The following is a 24,481-nucleotide window of genomic DNA, read 5'->3' on the forward strand; positions in this document are numbered from 1 at the left end:
AGGAGAGCAATCAGCTGGCCATTGGTGCAACGACTTCAACATCTTCTTTTGTTTTGTTTTGCGGCATGGTTCTGTTTCTCAAACCCTCTGGGCCGATGTAATGGATTGCAAACTTGTTAGGAGGGGGGGTGACGCTCCAAACTTGTTAGGGGGGTGCAACACAAGATTAGAGAGGTCCACACTATTAAAAAACATGTTATAGACAAGACACACAATGTTTGTCAACGAGGTTCACCATCGCGGCGTATCCCGGAGCATTGATTATGGGCACATTTTTCAATGTACCAATCACATGGTACAAAACCATGACAAGATCTCGAGGCCACCGGACAACGCTCCAACGACCCTCACCATGGCCGGTTCGGCCACCCCTACCACGGGCGCCCGGACCGTTCCTCTCGTGATCTCTGTCTTAGTCAAAGTTGTGTCTCATCTATTTTTGACTACCCGCGGTGACCTTACATACTAATCCCAGGTTACACATGTCCATCTCAAACACCTAACCCTCCGTGTACGCCAAATCTGACTGTAGCCCAATACACATATTCAACATAATTTTAACACATGCTGCCAACAGAAGCACGGCAGCCTAGAATGTATCCGATCGTTGCATCAGTGTTATGTTCTCTTTGTGTTTGAGAGAAGTTGTAATATACTCTACCCATCTCGAATTACTTGTCGCTGAAATGGTTGAATCTAGATGTATTTTTAGTTCTATATACATCCGATTCTATCAATTTCCGCGACAAACAGTTGGGGGCGGAGGGGGTATTATTTTTGTTACCGTACCTTTTTTTTGCGAGCACTGGTACTTGTATTATTGCACTAGAGCCTTTGCCTTTTATCTGAAAACATGAACGGATAAGAACCAAGTGAGAGGTTGATGTTTGGTCACTTGATAGCACCTGTGTAACAGTTTATAAATTGAAAATGAGGCTACTAAAGTCTTTGCCCTATCAATTTATCAACAGTGGCCGCCTGCGGTCACTCTCACGAACCGATAAGAACCAAGCGAGAGAGGGTGGTCTGCGCCGTCTCGAAGAACCAATTCCGGCCGTGCAGTTGCGAGAAGTGACGAAGTGATCGACATGAGCTTCTGTGTTTTCAACAGAAACCATTGCTGGGCATGGCACGTAGCGACAACAGGCCGAGGATTGATGTGACCGTTTTGTTCACTGCTGCAAAGTCGGCTTGGTTTCGGCAGCTTTCCTTTACAAAGCACCGTCACCAAACTTCAGGTTTGGGCAATTGGCAGATATTTTTGCAGGTAATAACGGAGTGCTCGCCAAATTACACGTGCGCGTGTTAACAACTTTCGGGCCCATGGTGACGGGGGCACGACCAGCGGCGCCGTTAGTCTTAAAAAAAGAAGGGGGAAAAAGGCGGCGCCGTAATCCTATGAGAAAGATGCTCGCTGCAGCTTTCTGTCGACTGTGTAGTGCAAGGGGCTCTGAACTTATGCGATGTCACACTAAACCATTCTCGATGGTGCGCACTAATTACAAGTGCGTCTGTGTTGACAGTACAACCGCTGGTGGTTAGTTTGTTCATACGTGAACTTTGAAGTTCTTAATGCATGCTTATTTGTCTTGTTAAGTAAACAGTGTATGTAATCCTGGAGCCCGTTCATGCATGCATGTAGGGCGATGTTGCAGTCGCAGCCTTCAGAGGAGAGGCCGGGCAGGCAATGGTGTGTGACCAAGCCAGCATATACACATGGATGTTTTCCTCCGTACTTAGATCATCTACAGTCGGACTCAGCAAATCCGGCCCCTCCTTTATCAAAAAAAAAATGCAAATCCGGCCCCTCAAACATACGCGGACGCGCCCGGATGTGTCCACAGATACTAAGCGGGCACTCTCTATATCCACGTCTTCACACCCACGTATCTCATATTCCGTCCCTTATATTCATATACTAAACCATGCAACATTGATAGAAACTACGTAGATCATGAGTGAACATATAAGTGCACAATCGGTTCATCAAAAGATAACAGCCGGATCATCAAAAGACAATCAAAGTTCACATAATACACATAATACGATGGACAAGTTCAAACTACAACTAAAAACTTGAAAAAGGACGGATTTTTACCACTTCCTTGCTGGCCCTTTGCCCTTCCGGTCGCCGGCGCAACTGTAGGACTCCGCGGCAGGAGGTGGGTCCATGTCGGAGCCGTCGGACCCGTCAGAGGAGGTGGAATCAGAGATGACGATGAAGCCTTGCAAGCGTCGGACGACGCGGTCTTGCTTACGCTTGAGCTTGGCCACCCTCGATGCCTCCCTCGCTGCATCCACCACCCCCCGCTCAGATTGCTCAATGTCGAGTCGGAGCTGCTTGGCGTTGAGCCTCTGGAGCCGTCAGGCCTTCGTCTCCGCCTCAGTCAGTGATCGGCGGCACGCCTACTCAAAGAGGTGGTCCTCCTCGTCGGGCACCCGACGCCGACGGGCAGACTGCGCAGGCCCGTCGGACCCGCCCTGCCATCTCCCTTGCCCTCTGCCTCTCGCGGCGGGTACCTCGTGCCTCCGACTCTAGAGTACGCATCCGCGACATCAGCTGAGCGGGCACTAGAACCCACCGTTGCCCGCGCGGAGCAGCAGCCGGAGGTGGAGGAGGCTGTCGGGCAGGAGGAGCAGATCGGGCAGGCCTCGCAGATGCGCGCGCGGGGCGGGAACGGACGACGCCGGCATCCGCGCTGCCGCGGCGGGCGACGGGGGGCTTTTGCACCGGACCCGGAGCTGCCGCCCGTATCGACCCGCGAGAGCTCGAGCGCGATATGGAGCGCCAACTCCTCCTCGTCTCCAGAGTTGCTGTCGGAGTGGCTGCCGGTGCTGGACATGTTCGCCGACGCTAGAGATTTGGCAGATTGGGAAAATGGGAGCGTCGGGGAGGGGAGCGGAGTGAGCTAGGGTTTCTACCGTGCAGGGTTTTTTGGGGTCGGGGGTGGGCCAGGCTGATGTGGCGGGCGTGCCCGGGTGTGCTCAGGCCGTCTCATATTCGCCCTAAATGCAGGACGGATATGAGGGGTGCCGGTCAACCCGGGCGTTTGAGGCATGTTTGAGAGCTCTGGTTGAGTCGGTATTTTATGACCGATCGGTAATCGGACGGCCTACCCAGACGTATGAGACGGATATAGGTCACCCGACTGTAGACGCTCTTAGGCCTCTTCTAATGCAAATGTGCTTAGATGAGGTGCTAAGTGCATTAAATACCTTAGCAACTCAACTCCCTAATGCATATGTGCTTAACTAGTTGTTGCTAAACTCAGTTTATTTAATGAGTTAGCACCTAAAATCTTTCATGCATTGGTCAAATTGTATTATTTAAGTGGTTTGGCTAGGTTCACGCGCTTGGCATTGGTTCTTTCTGGGGTAATTAAAGTGCTCTCTCTCTTTCTTAATGTTGTGCCATGTCATTTTTTTACTAAGGCTGGTCATAGTGGGGAGTAACTTAGACTAGTAACATGCATATGTTACTATCTTCATAGTGCATAGTATCATAAATTAGTATCATTGGTGGTCTCATTTATTGCTATGCATGACACATAGTAGCATCATATTTATTATGTTACGGTATCTATCTACGTTACTATAACCATCTCTTCTCTTCTTTAATTGCCTGCCACATAAGCATGTTTGCAAATCCCAAGTATATGATACTACTTATGTTATCTCCACTATAAGACTACCCACAATGGGAGTAACATAGGTAGTAAACATCACGCATATTTAGATAGAATGGATGATGTGGCGATCAATAAATGAAGAAAGAGAGCAAAGTAGTAACATAGCTAGTTACTAGTAGTATGAGTAACATCACACATATCAATGCAAAATGAATCCATGGCTTAATAAATGAAGTGTTGCATGTTACCACATATATGTTACTCCCCACTATAGAGGTAGTAACATAGACTAATAACATTGACATGTTACTACTCTAAGTTACTACCCATTATGGCTAGTCTAACCAATCTTATATAGCATGCTTAGCACCTATCCACGGTGGAGCAGTGGGAAGGGCCTTATACTTATACTCCCCCCGATCCAAATTACTTGTCGCAGAAATGGATGTATCTAGATCTAAAATACATATAGATACATCCATACCTGCGACAAGTAATTTAGAACGGAGGGAGTACAAAGCAAAAGGCTCGTTCGGCGAGAAGGCACTCTGATCGATCGGGCATGCGGTGCGTCCTGCCAGTGGCGCGCATGCATGCAAAAGCGCTGGTTGTCCGGAGCCGTTAATAAAACAACAAACTGTCCCTAATCGGTCACGTGTTGAATTCGCGAGTCGATCGACTTACACGGCGATACTCCGTTTGGAAAGAATCGATTTCAGCCCCAGAAATTTAACACGCGCAGCCAGAAATTTAGCCTATTCCCCAAGTGGCCAAGGGGAGAGTGAGGAAAAAAAACGTGAAGCTTAAAGAAACGGACAGCAACGGAGCCAGCAGGGAATTGGCTCAGCACGCGACCACCACTATAAATTCCACTCACGACGCATCCGTTGGCCACAGCCACGTGTGTCCAAACTAATTGAGCCCAGGCCACGGAGATCCGTAACCGCGAGACGTCGACGGCGGCATGGGCGCCGAGGCAGCCACCCCGCCGGCCGTGCTCCTCGTGCCGTTCCCGGCGCAGGGCCACGTCACCCCCATGCTGCTCCTGGCGCGCGCCCTCGCCGCGCACGGCGTCGCGGCCACCGTCGCCGTGCCGGACTTCATCCACCGCCGCATCGCTCGGACGACGGCCGGCAACGACGACGACCGCGATGGCGGCGGCGGCGTGGCGCTGGCGTCCATCCCCAGCGGTGTCGCGGACGTCGGCGACGGCGACCCGCCGGGGTTCGCCGAGTTCGGGCACGCCATGGAGCACCACATGCCCGCGCACCTAGAGCGCCTGCTGGCGCGCCGGCGCGTGGCCTGCGTCGTGGTGGACGTGCTGGCGTCGTGGGCCGTCCCCGTGGCCGAGCGGTGCGGCGTGCCGGCGGCCGGGTTCTGGCCAGTGATGCTCGCGAGCTACCGCGTGGTGGCCGCCATCCCGGAGCTCATGGAGGAGGGGCTCATCTCAGAATCTGGTACGCCATGCTTGGGGTGGTTCCCTTCCTTCCTTCCTTCCCGAACGTAGGCACACTGCGAACCACCGGAGCTCGCACGCGCGCGTAACATGGTTAGAGTTGACCTGGCGACCGGGAAAACTAAAGCTTAACATATTTAAATTCTAAAACAAAGTATATATAGGGTTAAGAACTTTTTAAGATCCTTGATCTTGCGTGCTTGGTGCGGCATGCATGCCACACGCCCCCACATGCTTTTCTACGTACGGTCGCAAGTTGCAACAAAAGTGTTAGCGGTACGTCAGGCATGATCCTAAATCTAAGGCTCGAAGCACTACGTACGATGCTCCCCCCAGATAGAAATATGTGTCTCCGAGATCTAGCCATCTCCACACACACCACACCATACTCATCAAACATCTCAGCTTAGTTAGATGAGATCATGAGAAGAGCTAGCTCCACAACATATGTATTCACCTTGTGAGGAAAGGAAAGTTGATGATATGATATATGTACGGCCGGAAACCATGAAAATCACAGAAACTATTCATGATCTACGCATGCATATGTTAGCAACCACACTGAACATGCCAGGAGGATAAGTGGCGTGCGTTCAGTCGGTGGATCTTGGAACCGTTACGTACAACTCGTCCGTTGGGGTATTTTCTACAGCTGCTTGGAGAGTTGATGAATGGCCAAACATGATTGGGTTTGGCATGTGAAAATATTAGTCGGGGACCCGTCTTTCTTTTCGTTTGGTCCCTCTACAGCCGAGTGCTGTGTGGATCTGATCCATCTTGTCTTGGGGCCGGCCAGGGCCAGCAACACATTCGAGTATTTGTGAGGCAGCCTTTTTGTAGCTGATCATACTTGGCCCAGATGGCAACTCACCAAGTTGACCCTCCCCCCTCGGCAAATCGGCAGTCGACACATGATCGGTTCTTACTCACCAAGGGAGGGTACAATATCACGGCGAGATGTGCATGCATCATGCAGTACGCTCGCACATGTAGAAAGGATAATATTTAACGAACAATTGATGCTTGAGTCGCCTCGGCCGATTAACAGATCTTGTCGAATCATTTGGGCGATTGATTTTTTGCCCCTCTTTTTACGTCTGTACTAGCAATTTGTGGGATCCATGCACGGGTTTTTCCGTGGTAGAGAAACTAAATCAGCTGCATGCGTCCTTTTTTCTTTAGACATAGACACAAGCTATTGGACGAACCAACCTGGGCCCTCTGGCTGGCTGGCTCGTGCAGTACAGTGTAGCCTTTTCCCATATATGCAACGGGGAATAGTCTTTCTCTTCGGATTACGGTTGTGGTGTAGCAACCAGATGATGCGGAAGACGACAACACGATCGACTTGGCCTGACCGGTCGATCCAATCCATCGATCGGTCCGGAAGAGCAATCACGTACTGACGTACGAGCAGTACATGTACTACATCAAGCGATGTGACGGCAGTTGCCAACTCGGTCGGTCCCTTGGATCGGATGAGCTTCGGGTGCATGATTGAACGTCACCAATCAGCCCACGTGGGATGGAACGCACACAGCCGGGGTCCACCACCCAGGAAAACTCTAAGGCGATGGGAGGCGATTGCATGGCGAACGTCTACCGCTGCTAGGGTTAGGGTTTGAGCTGCGGGGGTGAGAGAGGATACGGTGGTTCGTGGACGGCGACATCGCTGAACTCAGGACCGACCGGTGATCTTCCGTCTTCGTCGCTGACGGAGCGGATGGCGGAGAAGGCTGGAGAAAAGGGGGCTAGGGTTTCGGAACAGATGGGATCGACATCGGCGGCGGCGGCGGCTGGGACTACTCCGAGGATTCATAACAACACCAGGGTGTCCATAGGCGGGGCGAACCAGAAGAAATCTACCAGCCGAACTAGCTGTGCATCGGGCTCGGGGATGGCACACCAGAGGAACACGAACGGCAGGCAGGGGGATGCAGAGGCACTGGCCTCGGGCAGGAAGAACACTCCAGCGGCCGAGGAAAAGGGGATGGCGACGCCGCAACGCAAGATGGATGGTACATCAAGCTGGACCTCCTCTAAATCTCCGGTGGAAAGCAAGACGCCAGATCCTACGTCGAGCCTTTCAGCGAGGCTTGGGGGCATGGTACTGATGGATAAGGAGACAGAGGGGTTCGTGTTTGAGGAACCGGAGAAGGTGAGTGCAAGGAATAATCGATGGTCAGCCGTCGGTAAAGTATGCTCGCCGAGGCCGATGATCATGAGCGCGGTCAAGCGCGCGATGCAAAGGGCCTGGGGTTTGCACAAAGTGGCCAAGTTTGCGGACCTCGGTTCCAACATATTTGAGGTTCACTTTGGCAGCGAAGGAGACTGGAAACATGCAATGAACAACGGGCCATGGCAATATGATTTCAGCGTGTTGATCTTGAAGGAATATGAAGGCAAAACTAGGCCGTCAGAGATGATTTTCGATAGAACTGATGTGTGGGTTCGGGTGGACGACTTACCACCGGACAAGAGGACTGAATCCTTTGGTAGAGCTCTTGGGAATTGGTTGGGGGAGATTGTACGAGTGGACACTGATAAGGATGGTATAGCAAGGGGACAATATTTGAGGGTTAGAGCAAAGATTAATGTGTTTGAACCGTTGGTGAGAGGTTTCAATCTCAAAACGTCCAAAGATGACAAGTTGGGGACCTGGTTTGACTTCTACTACGAGAAGGTGCCTCACTTTTGTTTTGAGTGTGGTAGGATGGTTCATGCAGAAGGCATATGTGTTCCCCCTTTGGACTTGTCCCAACAATGGGGTGGCTGGTTAAGGGCGTCCCCGGGACGGTCGAATGGAGCAAAAGGAGGACCTCATGGGCCAGCTGGGTGCAGCAACAGCTGGGGCAACAGACGTACGGGCGATAGCGACCCAAGGCGTCATCCCAATTCTGACAAAACTGAGGCTCCAACAAAACGTAACCTGCAGGATGAGTTTACCAGATCGGAAGGAGCACGCACTGGCGTGGCTGCTAAAACCGACAGAGGAGAAGTTACTAGCCCTTTGAAGGAGAAAAATAAGTATGAAAGAAGGGAGGGGCACGACCTCAGACAGGATTTAGAGCAGAAGAGGGAATGGGACTTGAGAAATAAACTCCAAGGACAACAACGCTATGCTAGCAGCTCAAGAGATAGAAGAGAGGATATGCGGGAGGAGGAGGGAGGAAGCCACATACATCATAACAGGGGTGATTTGCGGAGAGGTGATGAACAAAGGGATAGGGAGAGGTTTGGGGAAGGTGGGGGCAGGAAGAGAGGTCACTTTGTCAGGAAGCCTAGGCAGGAGTACAGACCAGTTCAACGTGGCTACCAACAACCAAGCTTTGATTATGAAGGTAGGAAGAGAGGGCCTAGGCAGTTTTGGGTGGCAAAAAATGATCCGGATAAGCAACTGTCAAGTGATGAGTTCATCAGAGATACGAGGAGGAAGACATCTATTGTTTTTGACCGGCTATCGGAGAATAATGATTCATCGGCGGACCCCGACGAGGGGGACCGCCGGACGCAATGAATTTCCTAGCCTGGAACTGTCGAGGCTTGGGGTTGGACTCGACGGTTGGCGAACTCAGAGACCTGATACGGTCCTACAACCCAGCGGTGGTTTTTCTTTCAGAAACGAAGAAGAAGGCGAGAGCTATGGAGAAACTTAAATGGAGTTTGGGTTTTAGAAGTGGTGTTGCAGTTGATTGTCAAGGTTTAAGCGGGGGTTTGGCTCTTTGGTGGAGAGATAATGTGCAGGTTAACATTAGGCCTTGGTGCCAATACTTCATAGATGCAGAAATGATATGGGAGGGGAAGACCTATAGATTCACTGGTTTCTATGGGGAGCCCATGTTGCGCAAGAAATCATGGGATGCAATTAGGTTCCTAAAAGCACAAGATGATCTTCCATGGATTTGTGTTGGAGACTACAATGAAGCTCTATTCCAAACTGACCAGCTAGGGGGTAATCGGCGACCTTTTGCGCAGATGGAGGACTTTAGGGATTGTTTGGTGGAGTGCGGTCTAGCAGATCTGGGGTTCTGTGGTTACCCATACACATGGGATAACAAACGTGACGGGACAGAAAACATTAAGGTACGACTGGACAGAGCTACGTGCACGGACACATTTTTGGAGCTATTCCCTGAAACATATGTGGAACACCTAGTGACAGAGGAGTCAGATCACCAAGCTATCCTGGTTAGAGCGCTGGAGACGGCTCCGCGCGCAAGAGATAGAGGGCCGAGGCCGTTTCAGTTTGAAGAGGCTTGGACGAGGCACGAGCAACATGACACCATGATCGCCCAGGCCTGGTCAGACGCGAGTACAGATGAAAACACGGTGGCAGGAGTGTGGGCAAAACCGAGCAAGATGACTGGGAGTATGCAGCGCTGGGCACGGGAGGTGTTCGGATCCATCCGGAGGCAGATAACAAAGTTGAAGACGCAGCTCGCAGATGCACGAAGCAGGGCTGACATCTCTGGTACCTCACTGGAGGTCCGAGAGATTGAAAAACAGCTGCGCGAAATCTATGCTAGGGAGGAGATGTTGTACCGGCAGCGATCGCGTGTGGACTGGTTGCGGGCGGGTGACCAAAACACAAAATATTTTCAGAATCGGGCGTCGCATCGCAAGAGGAAAAACACCATTCGTGTTTTGCGCAGGGAGGATGGTACGAGATGTATGGTAGACGAGGAGATGCGTGAGTTGGCAACCAGTTTTTATGAATCTTTGTTTACATCAGAAGGATCAGTGGATGCACAGGAGATACTAGAAAATATTAATCAGCTGGTCTCGGACGATATGAACGCCAAGCTAACATCTGCTATCTCCGATGTGGAAATTGAAGCTGCGTTGTTTCAAATGTGGCCGACGAAAGCGCCGGGGCCAGATGGGTTACCTGCTCTCTTTTACCAAAGACACTGGTCGTTGGTGAAGAGTGATGTATGCACGGCCGTTCGGGGTTTTTTGAGTGGGGCTTTGACCCGGGCTGATTTTAATGATACAATCATTGTCATGATTCCGGAAGTTAACTCACCGGAGCTGCTTTCACAGTTCCGCCCCATCAGTTTATGCAACGTCTTGTACAAGATTGCCACCAAGGTGTTGGCGAATAGGTTGAAGGGTATTCTTCCACTTTTAATCTCTGAAGAACAAAACGCTTTTGTGCCCGGGCGTCTGATCACTGATAATGTGTTGGTGGCATATGAGTGTGTACACGCTATTCGCAAAAGGAAAAGAAAGAAGAGTTTGTGTGCGATTAAGTTGGATATAATGAAAGCGTATGACTGAGTGGAGTGGATATTCCTGGAGAGGGTTATGACACGTTTTGGTTTTGATCCGATGTGGGTCGCAATGATAATGAGATGCGTCACCTCGGCGCATTTTTCTGTAAAGTTAAATGGTGGGCTATCCAGGAGCTTTACACCTTCTCGGGGTTTAAGACAGGGGGATCTGTTGTCACCATATTTGTTCCTCTTCTGTGTGGAGGGTTTTTCAGCGCTACTCAAGAAGGCTCAAACTGACAAACAGCTTTCCGGGGTGAAGTTTGGGAGCACTGGCCCCCATATAACTCACTTGTTGTTTGCATATGATAGTATAGTTTTCCTTGAGGGAACCAAGGAGAATATGGAAACACTAAAACAGATCCTTGAAAAGTATGAAAAAGCATCCGGACAGAAGGTAAATTTGCAGAAATCCTCCATCTTTTTTGGAAAAGGAAGCCATGATGTGATGAAGGATCAGATTAAGCAGATTGTGGGGATTCAATCTGAGGCTCTTAGTGAACGATACTTGGGCCTCCCAACACTGGTTGGTAGGTCCAAGGATGGCACTTTTAAATATGTTACGGAGTGTGCTAAGGGTAAAGTGTGTGGTTGGAAGGGGCAAGGATTGCCCAAAGCAGCTAGAGAAGCTCTCGTCAAATTTGTCCTGCAAGCGACACCGACCTATACCATGAGTTGGTTTCACCTCTCGAAGAAGATGTGCCGGAACCTGACTTCAATCTCATCCAAATTCTGGTGGGGTGCAATGAATGGTGAGAGAAAGGTCCATTGGATCGCTTGGGAGAAGATGTGTGCGAGCAAGAGGGATGGGGGTATGGGGTTTCGTGACCCCGAGGCATTCAACCAAGCTTTGTTGGCGAAACAAGCATGGCGTATTCTTCAAGTTCCAACTTCTCTATGTGCTAGAGTGCTCAAAGCAAGGTATTTTCAAGATAATTCAATTTTGTCTGCTTCCTGCCCAGCCTCGGGCTCGTTCACTTTCAGGAGTATCTTGCACGGCCGGGATTTGCTAAGGGAGGGCCTCATATGGAGAGTTGGGGCGGGGCTCAACATTAACATTCACCACGACTCGTGGATACCTCGGAATGGGAGCACCAAACCCCTAGGCCAAGTATACATACAGGGTGTGACCAAGGTGGCTCACTTAATCAACCCTGATGGTGTGTCGTGGAATGAGGAGTTGGTGGATCAGATGTTTACAGTGGCAGATGCTACGGACGTGAAGCAAATTGCGATTGGCGGCCCGGGGGCTGATGATTATCTTGCATGGAATTTTACGCGTAATGGTGTATTTACCGTTAGATCAGCATACCACCTACGAATGGCCTTGAACAGAACGAGGTCCGGACAGCCGGAGTCCTCGAGTTCGGTAGCTATGCACAAAGGATATTTGGAGCTGTGGGATACAAGTGCGCCAGGCAAGGTCAAAATTCATATGTGGCGCATGATCCGCAACGGGCTTGCTGTAGGGGCAGAACTCCACCGACGTCGGATCAAGCCGGGCGTTTTTTTGTGTTGTGTGTGCCCGTGAAGAAACTATAATGCATAGATTTTGGGGCTGCCAGCATTCAGTCATGTTCTGGGAGTTGCTAAGGGAACAGGTCGGCTTGGTGTTGGAAGAACCACCGAGACACATTCAGACTCAGCGAGCTCTAGCATCCTGGCTCCTTGACTGGTTTGCCCGGGCGGAGGACGACGAGAAGGAGGTTATGCTTCAGGCGGCCTATAGCTTCTGGCTGGCACGGAATGAGGCAAGGGACGGGCGGAATATTGTATTAGCACATGAAATAACAGCTATAGTGCAGATGCATGTTGCAGAATGGAGAGCATCTCACGAGACGAGGGCGTCACAATCGGAGCCAAAGACTATTCAGCGATGGGTACCTCCCGAAGCTGGATGGGTAAAGATCAACTCCGACGGCGCGGTCTCCAGGCACGGGGAGAAAGGAGGAGGTGGAGCGGTTCTTCGCGATCACCAAGCGGCGTTTCGCGCTGAATTGTGCCACTTCTTCCCAAATACAGTTGGTCCTGAGATGGTCGAGGTGTTAGCGTGCAGACAAGGCGTTCGAATGGCAATCGATCTAAACTTCACACGGGTGCATGTGGAGCTTGATTGCTTGTCTTTGGTCAAGAAGCTTAACGACTCGCAGAAGGATTTGTCTGCTGCAGGCCCATGGGTGGAGGAGATTAAAGCGATGCTTCGGTCTATGGAGGAGTCCAAGGTGACATGGATTCGTCGGTCTGGGAATGTAGCCGCTCATAAACTAGCAAAAGTAGGGATAGGGAAGAACCGTTCGGAGATTTGGGTGGGCTCGCCACCAGACTTTATTTTAGATGTAATTTCAGACGAGATTCCTAGCTACGGTTAAATAAAGCGGCATGATTTTCCCTAAAAAAAAAGCCCACGTGGGATGGAACTCACAACTTGTGGGCGGCCTGAGTTTCTACACTATGCGTGCGTCCGTGTTAGTTCGATCTAGCTAGCGCACAGCATATGTCGGCACGAGTGCACTGCATGCAGTAGAATCGATGAGTTTTGCATCTCACTAATTCACCCGTCGATTTTTACCAACGTGCAGGTGCCCCTCAGTCATCGCCGAATCAGTCCGACGACGACGGGCTCAGGCAGGGCAAGATGCTTCGAGCCCTCAACATCTTGCCGGCAGAGGTAGAGCTCAACAACGGTGAGCTGCCATGGCTCGTGGGCGACTCGGCCACCCAGAAATCGAGGTTCGCGTTCTGGCTGAGGGCTCTGCACCGCGCGCGGAGCTTCCGATCCGTCCTCGTCAACTCCTTTCCCGGCGAGGCCGGCGGTGTCGCCGCCGCAGACGACGGCCACCCGGCGCGGCAGGGCCCGCGGGTCCTCCCGGTGGGGCCGCTGCTGGCGGCCGGCGGGGGCGACACCAGCACGGAGCAGCGAGCGAAAGGCGACGGGCCCCCGGTGGCACCGTGCAAGCAGCAGCAGCCCAGCAGCATGTGGCAGGCAGACTCGACGTGCATGGGCTGGCTGGACAGGCAACGTGCGGCGTCAGTGGTGTACGTCTCGTTCGGCAGCTGGGTGGGGCCGATCGGGCCCGAGAAGGTCAGCGAGCTCGCGCTGGGGCTGGAGGCCACCGGCCGGCCCTTCCTGTGGGCGCTCAGGAAGGACCCGTCGTGGCGCGCGGGGCTCCCCGACGGCTACGCCGACAGGGTGGCCGCCGCCGGCCGCGGCAAGGTGGTAGGCTGGGCGCCGCAGGAGGAGGTGCTCACCCACGGCGCCGTCGGCTGCTACCTCACGCACTGCGGCTGGAACTCCACCGTCGAGGCCATACGGCACGGGGTGCGGCTGCTGTGCTGCCCCGTCTCCGGCGACCAGTTCATCAACTGCGCCTACATCACCCGGGTGTGGGGGATCGGGATCAGGCTCGGCGGCGGCATGAGCAGGGACGAGGTGAAGGACTGCATCGAGAGGGTCATGGAGGGCAAGGAAGGGAGGCGTCTGCAGGAGAAGATGGACGGGCTGAGGGAGAGAGTCGTGACGGCCGAGGCGACGAGCTTGGCGCAACGGAACGTCAAGTCCTTCGTAAACGAAATTAGGAGGGACCATCCTCCTTTGTCGATGCAGATGCACAGCATATTGTAGAGGTCGAACACTTTTGTGCCTATCTTGTACATTATCATTTGGAAAAAGTCCAAATTAAACCTTAAATTTGTAGGCGAAAGCTAAATGAAACCCTGAACTCTAAATCCCTGAAATCAGCACACCAAACTCTCGGATCCCGGTCTATTTTGAACCTTGAAAGGATTTAGCTGGGATTCGCTGAATTGGGCCGGCCCACTAGGTGAGTTGCTCGTGCTGCTCTAGTTTTTCGCTTTTATTTTGTTTCTTTACCGGTAACTGGTTTTTTTTACACAAGTCTAATTATTCTCGGTAGCCAACGTACGTTTTTAGCACAGACATGGAATATTTTTTATACACTTTTGACATTTTTCAAATACATTACGTATATTTTTTAATATACATGTTTTCAATTCTTTTTTGAATACACGGTAATATTTTTCCAAATACACGTTTTACATTTTCTTAACGACAATAAACATTTTATAAACTACATGAACATTTTTTACTCTGTTACACATTTTTCAAATTGTATACACTTCTTTCAAACACATGTCACATATAGTCTTTTAAGGGTCTGACACATTTTTCTACATCACGCAAAATCTTTTTTACATTGTGTACACTTTTTTAAATTCCACAAGCACATTTTTTGAATCGCACGAATATTATTTTACATTGCACAATTATTTTTGAAATGCCACATACATTTATCTAAACTCGCGATATTTTATAGATGTCATAAACATTTTCTTTGCACATTTGTTCAGGTTTCAAAATTTGTTCCCAGTTTTACAATTCGCAAATAGTGTTTGCACTTTCAAATTTTCTTCATGTTTCTAAATGTTTATGTTTCAGAAAGTGTTCGCTTTTTCAAAAAATAGTTCTTTCTTAAACTATTCAGAATTTCAAAAAGTGCTCACACTTTATAAAATGTTCGGACATTTCCAAATTTGTTTATGTTTTTAATATTGTCCTAAAAATGTTTTAAAAGTTCTAACGCTTCGGCCGCCGCTTAAATACAACATGCCTTTTACTACATCGCTCATAGTTGTCTGCTCTAGTGGCTAGCGGGATGAGCTCAACTCAGCCTGGTCCCTAGTTTGACTCTGCCAGAGTCTTTTTGTTACTTCGCGCTTTGAGGAATAGAGAGACTTTTTACGTCACGCCTTAAGAAAAGGAAAAAAAAACTTGCTGCGTGCCTGATGGGCCGGCCCAGTCAAGTCCAGAGCTAACAATCCCGGGATTTAACATGCCACGTCAACAATCCCTGTTTGGGAGCTCACTCAAGGTTAAAAATAGACCGGGATCAGAGAGTTCGGTGTGCTGATTTTCGGGATTCAAAGTTTGAGGTTCCATTTAGCTTTTGTCTATGAGTTCAAGGTTTATTTTAGACTTTTTCCTTATCTTTTAGACATAATGCTTAGATGAGCCCTGCTTAATATGACTTCATAAAAGCCCTAAACGGTCCGCAACCGTGAACCGCGCCGGCGTCGCTCCCATGGGCCGGCTCGGGCGAACCCTAGCGGCGGCGCCGCCGCCACCCCCCTCCCCCCTACTCCAGCCCCTCCCCTCGCTGCTGTTGTGCAACGTCGGCGGGTAAAGCCCACACGGCGGTCGACGGCGGCGGGCCCTCTCCTCTTGCACTGGGAGATACCTCATTGGCGCGGCGCTCGGCCCTGGACGAGGCGTCCAGCCGGCGGCAAGTGGACACCGGGGCAGCGGCCCTGGGACCTGGGGGTGGCGTGCTGGCTTCTGTGGCTATTGGGGCAGCACGGCGGCCGATTCTGGCAGGGACCAGTGGTGGATTGGCTATGGCGGCACTATGGATCTGATCTGGCGTGGTGGCCATGGCTAGGCGGCTCGGTGATGGTCGGGTGGAGTGGGAGTGGTGCGGGAGCGACGTGGGGGCTGGCAGTGCGCTGCTGGCACGGAGGGCTGTGCGGTCGGCCTGCTCTGGCTCGGCCGGATCTCGCCGCCTTGGCTGCTGGTGGCGTCGAGGCTCCCGTCGTTGCTCCGGTGTTGGTACGTTGGGGCAGTGGCCCCTGGCTGCGGTGGACTCGCCCTCCTCTTCCCGGGGCGGAACAGCGACGAGGTGGCTGGCCAGGCATCACGACTTTTGGGCCGCGGTGTTAGTTAGGAAGAATGAGATTGCACGAATCGATAATCATTGATCGTGTGCATGGTGCACATATATAGGTACAGGGTGGACCGGTCTCTACTTGTCTCCCAAGATGTACAAATATACGGGGGGAGAGAGAGAGATACAACAGTATAAATACAGACCCTAGTCCTATACATATGCAGTGTACAACGTACGCTCAACACACACCCCCCCCCCCCCCGCAGTCGAAGCGTCGCCGGAGACATAAAGACTGGACCGAAACTCCTCGAAGACTGGGGTCGGTAGTCCCTTAGTCATTACATCGGCAAACTGCCGAGTGGTAGGAACGTGCAAAACACGAACCTTCCCGAGAGCCACCTGCTCGCGAATGAAGTGAATGTCGAGCTCAATATGCTTCGTACGACGATGGTGGACGGGGTTGGCAGAGAGGTAGACGGCGGAGACGTTGTCACAGTAGACGATCCTGGCCTTGGGGACCACACAAAGCAACTCCTGGAGAAGCTGACGGAGCCAAGAGCACTCAGCAATGGCGTTAGCCACTGCCCGATACTCCGCCTCGGCACTCGAGCAAGAGACCGCGGGCTGCCGCTTGGACGACCACGATATCAGCGAGGGCCTGAGGTAGACACAATAGCCTGACGTAGAGCGACACGTCCGGGCAGCCAGCCCAATCAGCGTCGGAGTAGGCGACCATGTCGATGAAGGAGGAAGCCATCAGGGTGAGTCCCATGGTCATAGTGCCTCATATATACCGAAGAATACGCTTCACCAGAGTCCAATGAGAATCACGCGGGGAGTGCATGTGGAGGCACACCTGCTGAACTGCATACTGCAAGTCGGGCCGAGTGAGGGTGAGATACTGCAGGGCGCCGATGATGGAGCGATAGAACGTCGCATCTGGCGCAGGGGAACCCTCCAAAGCAGACACCATCACCTTGGTGTCAACAGGCGTGGGTGCGGTTTTGCAGTTAAGCATACCCACGCGCTCGAGAAGCTCATGGGCGTACTTCTGCTGATGCAGAAAGAACCCGTCAGCACGACGAACGACCACTATGCCAAGGAAGTGTTGGGGAACGTAGCAGAAATTCAAAAATTTTCCTACGAATCACCAAGATCTATCTATGGAGAGACCAGCAACGAGTAGAAAGGGGAGTGCATCTACATACCCTTGTAGATCGCTAAGCGGAAGCGTTCAAGTGAACGGGGTTGATGGAGTCGTACTCGTCGTGATTCAGATCACCGATGATCAAGTGCCGAACGGACGGCACCTCCGCGTTCAACACACGTACAGCCCGGTGACGTCTCCCATGCCTTGATCCAGCAAGGAGAGAGGGAGAGGTTGAGGAAGACTCCATCCAACAGCAGCACAACGGCGTGGTGGTGGTGGAGGAGCGTGGCAATCCTGCAGGGCTTCACCGAGCACCTACGGGAGAGGAGATGTGTCACGGGAGGGAGAGGGAGGCAACCAAAGGCCTTAGGTCTGATTGCTCCTCCTTTTCCCCACTATATATAGGGCCAAGGGAGAGGGGGAGGGCGCAGCCTTGCCCCCTCCTCCAAGGAAGGGGTGCGGCTAAGGATGGGGAGGAGTCCATCCTCCCCAAGGCACCTCGGAGGTGCCTTCCCCCTTTAGGACTCTTCCCTCTCCAAGTTTCCTTGCGCATGGGCCTCTTGGGGCTGGTGCCCTTGGCCCATGTAGGCCAAGGCGCACCCCCTACAGCCCATGTGGCCCCCCGGGGCAGGTGGCCCCACCCGGTGGGCCCCCGGGACCCTTCCGGTGGTCCCGGTACAATACCGATGACCCCGAAACTTGTCCCGATTTCCGAAACAGGACTTCCTATATATAAATCTTTACCTCCGGACCATTCCGGAACTCCTCGTGACGTCCGGGATCTCATCCGGGACTCCGAACAACATTCGGTAACCACATACAAGCTTCCTTTATAACCCTAGCGTCATCGAACCTTAAGTGTGTAGACCCTACGGGTTCGGGAGACATGCAGACATGACCGAGACGTTCTCCAGTCAATAACCAACAGCGGGATCTGGATACCCATGTTGGCTCCCACATGTTCCACGATGATCTCATCGGATGAACCACGATGTCAAGGACTTAATCAATCCCGTATACAATTCCCTTTGTCTAGCGGTATTTTACTTGCCCGAGATTCGATCGTCGGTATACCGATACCTTGTTCAATCTCGTTACCGGCAAGTCACTTTACTCGTTCCGTAACACATCATCCCGTGATCAACTCCTTGGTCACATTGCGCATATGATGATGTCCTACCGAGTGGGCCCAGAGATACCTCTCCGTTTACACGGAGTGACAAATCCCAGTCTCGATCCGCATAAAACAATAGATACTTTCGGAGATACCTGTAGTGTACCTTTATAGTCACCCAGTTACGTTGTGACGTTTGATACACCCAAGGCACTCCTACGGTATCCAGGAGTTACACGATCTCATGGTCAAAGGAAGAGATACTTGACATTGGCAAAGCTCTAGCAAACGAACTACACGATCTTTGTGCTATGCTTAGGATTGGGTCTTGTCCATCACATCATTCTCCTAATGATGTGATCCCGTTATCAACGACATCCAATGTCCATAGCCAGGAAACCATGACTATCTGTTGATCACAACGAGCTAGTCAACTAGAGGCTCACTAGGGACATATTGTGGTCTATGTATTCACACGTGTGTTACGATTTCCGGATAATACAGTTATAGCATGAATAAAAGACAAATATCATAAACAAGGAAATATAATAATAATACTTTTATTATTGCCTCTAGGGCATATTTCCAACAGTCTCCCACTTGCACTAGAGTCAATAATCTAGTTCACATCGCCATGTGATTAACACTCACAGGTCACATCGCCATGTGACTAACACCCAAGAGTTTACTAGAATCAGTAGTCTAGTTCACATCACTATGTGATTAATACTCAATGAGTTTTAAGTTTGATCATGTTGCTTGTGAGAGAGGTTTTAGTCAACGGGTCTGAACCTTTCAGATCTGTGTGTGCTTTACAAATCTTTATGTCATCTCCTAGATGCAGCTACCACGCTCTATTTGGAGCTATTCCAAACAACTGTTCCACTTGGAGCTATTCTAAATTGTTGCCCCATAATACGTATCCGGTCTCTCTACTCAGAGCTATCCGGATAGGTGTCAAGCTTGCATCGTCGTAACCTTTACGACGAACTCTTTTACCACCTCCATAATCGAGAAAATTCCTTAGTCCACTAGTTACTAAGGATAACTTTGACCGCTGTCTGTGAGCCATTCTTGGATCACTCTTGTACCCCTTGACTGACTCATGGCAAGGCACACTTCAGGTGTGGTACACAGCATAGCATACTGAAGAGCCTACGTTTTAAGCATAGGGGACGACCTTCGTCCTTTCTCTCTATTCTGCCATGGTCGAGCTTTAAGTCTTAACTTCGTACCTTACAACTCAGGCAAGAACTCCTTCTTTGACTGGTCCATCTTGAACACCTTCAAGATCATGTCAAGGTATGTGCTCATTTTGAAAGTATTATTAAGCATTTTGATCTATCCTTATAGATCTTGATGCTCAATGTTCAAGTAGCTTAATCCAGGTTTTCTATTGAAAAACACCTTTCAAATAACCCTATATGCTTTCTAGAAATTCTACATCATCTCTGATCAACAACATATACTCATCAGAAATTCTATAGTGCTCCCACTCACTTCTTTGGAAATACAAGTTTCTCATAAACTTTGTACAAACCCAAAATCTTTGATCATCATCAAAGCATACATTCCAACTCCGAGATGCTCACTCCAGTCCTTAGAAGGATCGCTGGAGCTAGCATACCTTTTAGCATCCTTAGGATCGACAAAAACTTTCTGATTGTATTATATACAACCTTTCCTCACGAAAACTGGTAAGGAAACTCGTTTTGACATCCATCTGCCAGATTTCATAAATGCAGCTAATGCTAACATGATTCCGACGGACTTTAAGCATCGCTACGGATGAGAAAATCTCATTGTAGTCAACTCCTTGAACTTGTGAAAAACTTTTCGCCACAAGTCGAGCTTCATGGACGGTGACATTACCATCCACGTCCGTCTTCTTCTTAAAGATCCATTTATCTTAATGGCTTGCCGATCATTGGGCAAGTCCACCAAAGTCCATGGATCCGTTCTCGGATTTTATGGCCTCGAGCCATTTATCGGAATCCGGGCCCACCATCGCTTCTCCATAGCTCGTAGGTTCATTGTTGTCTAGCAACATGACCTTCAAGACAGGATTACGTATCACTCTGAAGTAGTACGCATCCTTGTCATCCTACGAGGTTTGGGAGTGACTTGATCCGAAGTTTCATGATCAATATCATAAGCTTCCACTTCAATTGGTGTAGGTGCCACAGGAACAACTTCCTGTGCCCTGCCACACACTAGTTGAAGAGACGGTTCAATAACCTCATCAAGTCTCCACCATCCTCCTACTCAACTCTTTCAAGAGAAACCTTTCCTCGAGAAAGGACCCGATTCAAGAAACAATCCATATTGCTTTCGGATCTGAATTAGGAGGTATACCCAACTGTTTTGGGTTTCCTATGAAGATGCATTTTATCCGCTTTGGGTTCGAGCTTATCAACCTGAAACTTTTCCATATAAGCGTCGCAGCCCCAAACTTTTAAGAAACGACAACTTAGGTTTTTTTTAAACCATAATTCATACGGTGTCATCTCAACGGAATTACGTGGTGCCCTATTTAAAGTGAATGTGGTTGTCTCTAATGCCTAACCCATGAACGATAGTGGTAATTCGATAAGAGACATCATGGTACGCACCATATCCAATAGGGTGCAACTATGATGTTCAGACACACCATCACACTATGGTGTTCCAGGCGGTATTAATTGCGAAACAATTTCCACAATGTCTTAATTGTGTGCAAAAACTCGTAACTCAGATATTCATCTCTATGATCATATCATAGACATTTTATCCTCTTGTCACAATGATCTTCTACTTCACTCTGAAATTACTTGAACCATTCAATAATTCAGACTTGTGTTTCATCAAGAAAATATTCTCAACATCTACTCGAATCATCTGTGAAGTAAGAACATAACGATATTCACTGCATGCCTCAGCACTCATTGGACTGTACACATCAAAATGTGTTACTTCCAACGAGTTGCTATCTTGTTCCATCTTACTGAAAACGAGGCTTTTCAGTCATCTTGCCCATGTGGTATGATTTGCATATCTCAAGTGATTCAAAATCAAGTGAGTCATAACGGTCCATTTGCATGGAGTTTCTTCATGCATATACACCAATAGACATGGTTCGCATGTCTCAAACTTTTCAAAACGAGTGAGTCCAAAGATCCATCAACATGGAGCTTCTTCATGCGTTTTATACCAATATGACTTACACAGCAGTGCCACAAGTAAGTGGTACTATCATTACTATCTTATATCTTTTGGCATGAAAATGTGTATCATTACGATCGAGATTCAATAAACCATTCAGGTTTAATACTAATCTTGATGGTAGAGGGAGCGTGCGATGTTTGATCACATCAAACTTGGAAACACTTCCAACATATATCGTCAGCTCACTTTTAGCTAGTCTCCGTTTATTCCGTAGCTTTTATTTCGAGTTACTAACACTTAGCAACCGAACCGGTATCTAATACCCTGGTGCTACTAGGAGTACTAGTAAAGTACACATTAACATAATGTATATCCAATATACTTCTATCGACCTTGCCAGCCTTCTCATCTACCAAGTATCTAGGGTAATCTTGCTCTAGTGGTTGTTCCCCTTATTACAGAAGCACTTAGTCTCGGGTTTGGGTTCAACCTCGGGTTTCTTCATTGGTGCAGCAGCTGATTTGCCGTTTCATGAAGTATCCCTTTGTTCCCTTGCCCTTCTTGAAACTAGTGGTTTCACCAACCATCAACAATTGATGCTCCTTCTTGATTTCTACTTTCGCGGTGTCAAACAACGCGAATATTTCAAGGATCATCATATCTATCCCTGATATGTTATAGTTCATCACGAAGCTCTAGCAGCTTGGTGGTAATGACTTCGGAGAAACTATCACTATTTCATCTGGAAGATCAACTCCCACTTGATTCAAGTGATTGTTGTACTCAGACAATCTGGGCACAAGCTCAACAATTGAGCTTATCTCCTTAGTTTACAGGCTAAGAAAATCGTCGGAGGTCTCAAACCTCTTGACGTGGGCACGATCCTGAAATCCTAATTTCAGCCCTCGAAACATCTCATATGTTTCGCGACGTTTCGAAAACGTCTTTGGTGCCTCTACTTAAACCATTTAACTGAACTATCACGTAGTTATCAAAACGTGTATGTCCGATGTTCGCAACATCGACAAACGACGTTGGGGTTCAGCACACTGAGCGGTGCATTAAGGACATAAGCTTTCTACTGATCGCATAATCGCTACTATCAACTTTCAACTATAATTTTCTCTAGGAACATATCTAAACAGTAGAACTATAGCGTGAGCTACGACATAATTTGCAAAAGGTCTTTTGACTATGTTCAGGATAATTAAGTTCATCTTATGAACTCCCACTCAGATAGACATCCCTCTAGTCATCTAAGTGATCACATGATCCGAGTCAACTAGGCCGTGTCCGATCATCACGTGAGACGGACTAGTTAACGTCGGTGAACATCTTCATGTTGATCGTATCTACTATACGACTCATGCTCGACCTTTCGGTCTCCGTGTTCCGAGGCCATGTCTGTACATGATAGGCTCGTCAAGTTAACCCTAAGTGTTTTCGCTGTGTAAAACTGTCTTACACCCGTTGTATGTGAACGTAAGAATCCATCACACCCGATCATCACATGGTGCTTAGAAGCGACGAACTGTAGCAACGGTGCACAGTTAGGGGAGAACACTTCTTGAAATTTTGTAAGGGATCATCTTATTTACTACCATCGTTCTAAGCAAACAAGATGCATAAACATGATAAACATCACATGCAATCAAATAGTGACATGATATGGCCAATATCATTTTGCTCCTTTTGATCTTCATCTTTGGGGCTCCATGATCATCATCGTCACCGGCATGACACCATGATCTCCATCATCATGATCTCCATCATCGTGTCTTCATGAAGTTGTCACGCCAACGACTACTTCTACTTCTATGACTAACGTGTTTAGCAAAAAAGTAAAGTAGTTTACATGGCGTTCTTCAATGACACGCAGGTCATACAAAAAATAAAGACAACTCCTATGGCTCCTGCCGGTTGTCATACTCATCGACATGCAAGTCGTGCATCCTATTACAAGAACATGATCAATCTCATACATCACATATATCATTCATCACATCCTTTTGGCCATATCACATCACATGGCATACCCTGCAAAAACAAGTTAGACGTCCTCTAATTGTTGTTTGCATGTTTTACGTGGCTGCTATGGGTTTCTAGCAAGAACGTTTCTTACCTACGCAAGACCACAACGTGATATGCCAATTGCTATTTACCCTTCATAAGGACCCTTTTCATCGAATCCGTTTCGACTAAAGTGGGAGAGACTGGCACCCGCTAGCCACCTTATGCACCAAGTGCATGTCAATCGGTGGAACCTGTCTCACGTAAGAGTACGTGTAAGGTCGGTCCGGGCCGCTTCATCCCACAATACCGTCGAAACAAGATTGGACTAGTAACGGTAAGCATATTGAACAACATCAACGCCCACAACTACTTTGTGTTCTACTCGTGCAAAGAATCTACGCAATAGACCTAGCTCATGATGCCACTGTTGGGGAACGTAGCAGAAATTCAAAAATTTTCCTACGAATCACCAAGATCTATCTATGGAGAGACCAGCAACGAGTAGAAAGGGGAGTGCATCTACATACCCTTGTAGATCGCTAAGCGGAAGCGTTCAAGTGAACGGGGTTGATGGAGTCGTACTCGTCGTGATTCAGATCACCGATGATCAAGTGCCGAACGGACGGCACCTCCGCGTTCAACACACGTACAGCCCGGTGACGTCTCCCACGCCTTGATCCAGCAAGGAGAGAGGGAGAGGTTGAGGAAGACTCCATCCAACAGCAGCACAACGGCGTGGTGGTGGTGGAGGAGCGTGGCAATCCTGCAGGGCTTCACCGAGCACCTACGGGAGAGGAGATGTGTCACGGGAGGGAGAGGGAGGCAACCAAAGGCCTTAGGTCTGATTGCTCCTCCTTTTCCCCACTATATATAGGGCCAAGGGAGAGGGGGAGGGCGCAGCCTTGCCCCCTCCTCCAAGGAAGGGGTGCGGCTAAGGATGGGGAGGAGTCCATCCTCCCCAAGGCACCTCGGAGGTGCCTTCCCCCTTTAGGACTCTTCCCTCTCCAAGTTTCCTTGCGCA

The 24,481-nt window shown here is 49.5% G+C and overlaps 1 protein-coding gene across 1 annotated transcript; it reads left to right on the forward strand.

Moving 5' to 3' along the window:
- Nucleotides 1-4,540: 4,540 nt before the first annotated feature.
- On the forward strand, nt 4,541-14,289 carry LOC123189841 (UDP-glycosyltransferase 82A1). Its single transcript, XM_044602347.1, has 2 exons — nt 4,541-5,086; nt 12,938-14,289. The coding sequence occupies exons 1-2, from the start codon at nt 4,594-4,596 to the stop codon at nt 13,978-13,980; spliced, it is 1,536 nt and encodes a 511-aa protein (XP_044458282.1). The 5' UTR covers nt 4,541-4,593; the 3' UTR covers nt 13,981-14,289.
- The last annotated feature ends 10,192 nt before the right edge of the window (nt 14,290-24,481 follow it).

The sequence above is a fragment of the Triticum aestivum genome, chromosome 2A, assembly GCF_018294505.1.
Source record: "Triticum aestivum cultivar Chinese Spring chromosome 2A, IWGSC CS RefSeq v2.1, whole genome shotgun sequence".
In the NCBI taxonomy this organism is placed as follows: domain Eukaryota; kingdom Viridiplantae; phylum Streptophyta; class Magnoliopsida; order Poales; family Poaceae; genus Triticum; species Triticum aestivum.

Coding starts and splice junctions, on each gene's coding strand:
- LOC123189841 (XM_044602347.1), top strand. CDS start 4,594: ATGGGCGCCGAGGCAGCCACCCCGCCGGCCGTGCTCCTCGTGCCGTTC. Junction 5,087..12,937: donor GGGGCTCATCTCAGAATCTG/GTACGCCATGCT, acceptor ACCAACGTGCAG/GTGCCCCTCAGTCATCGCCG.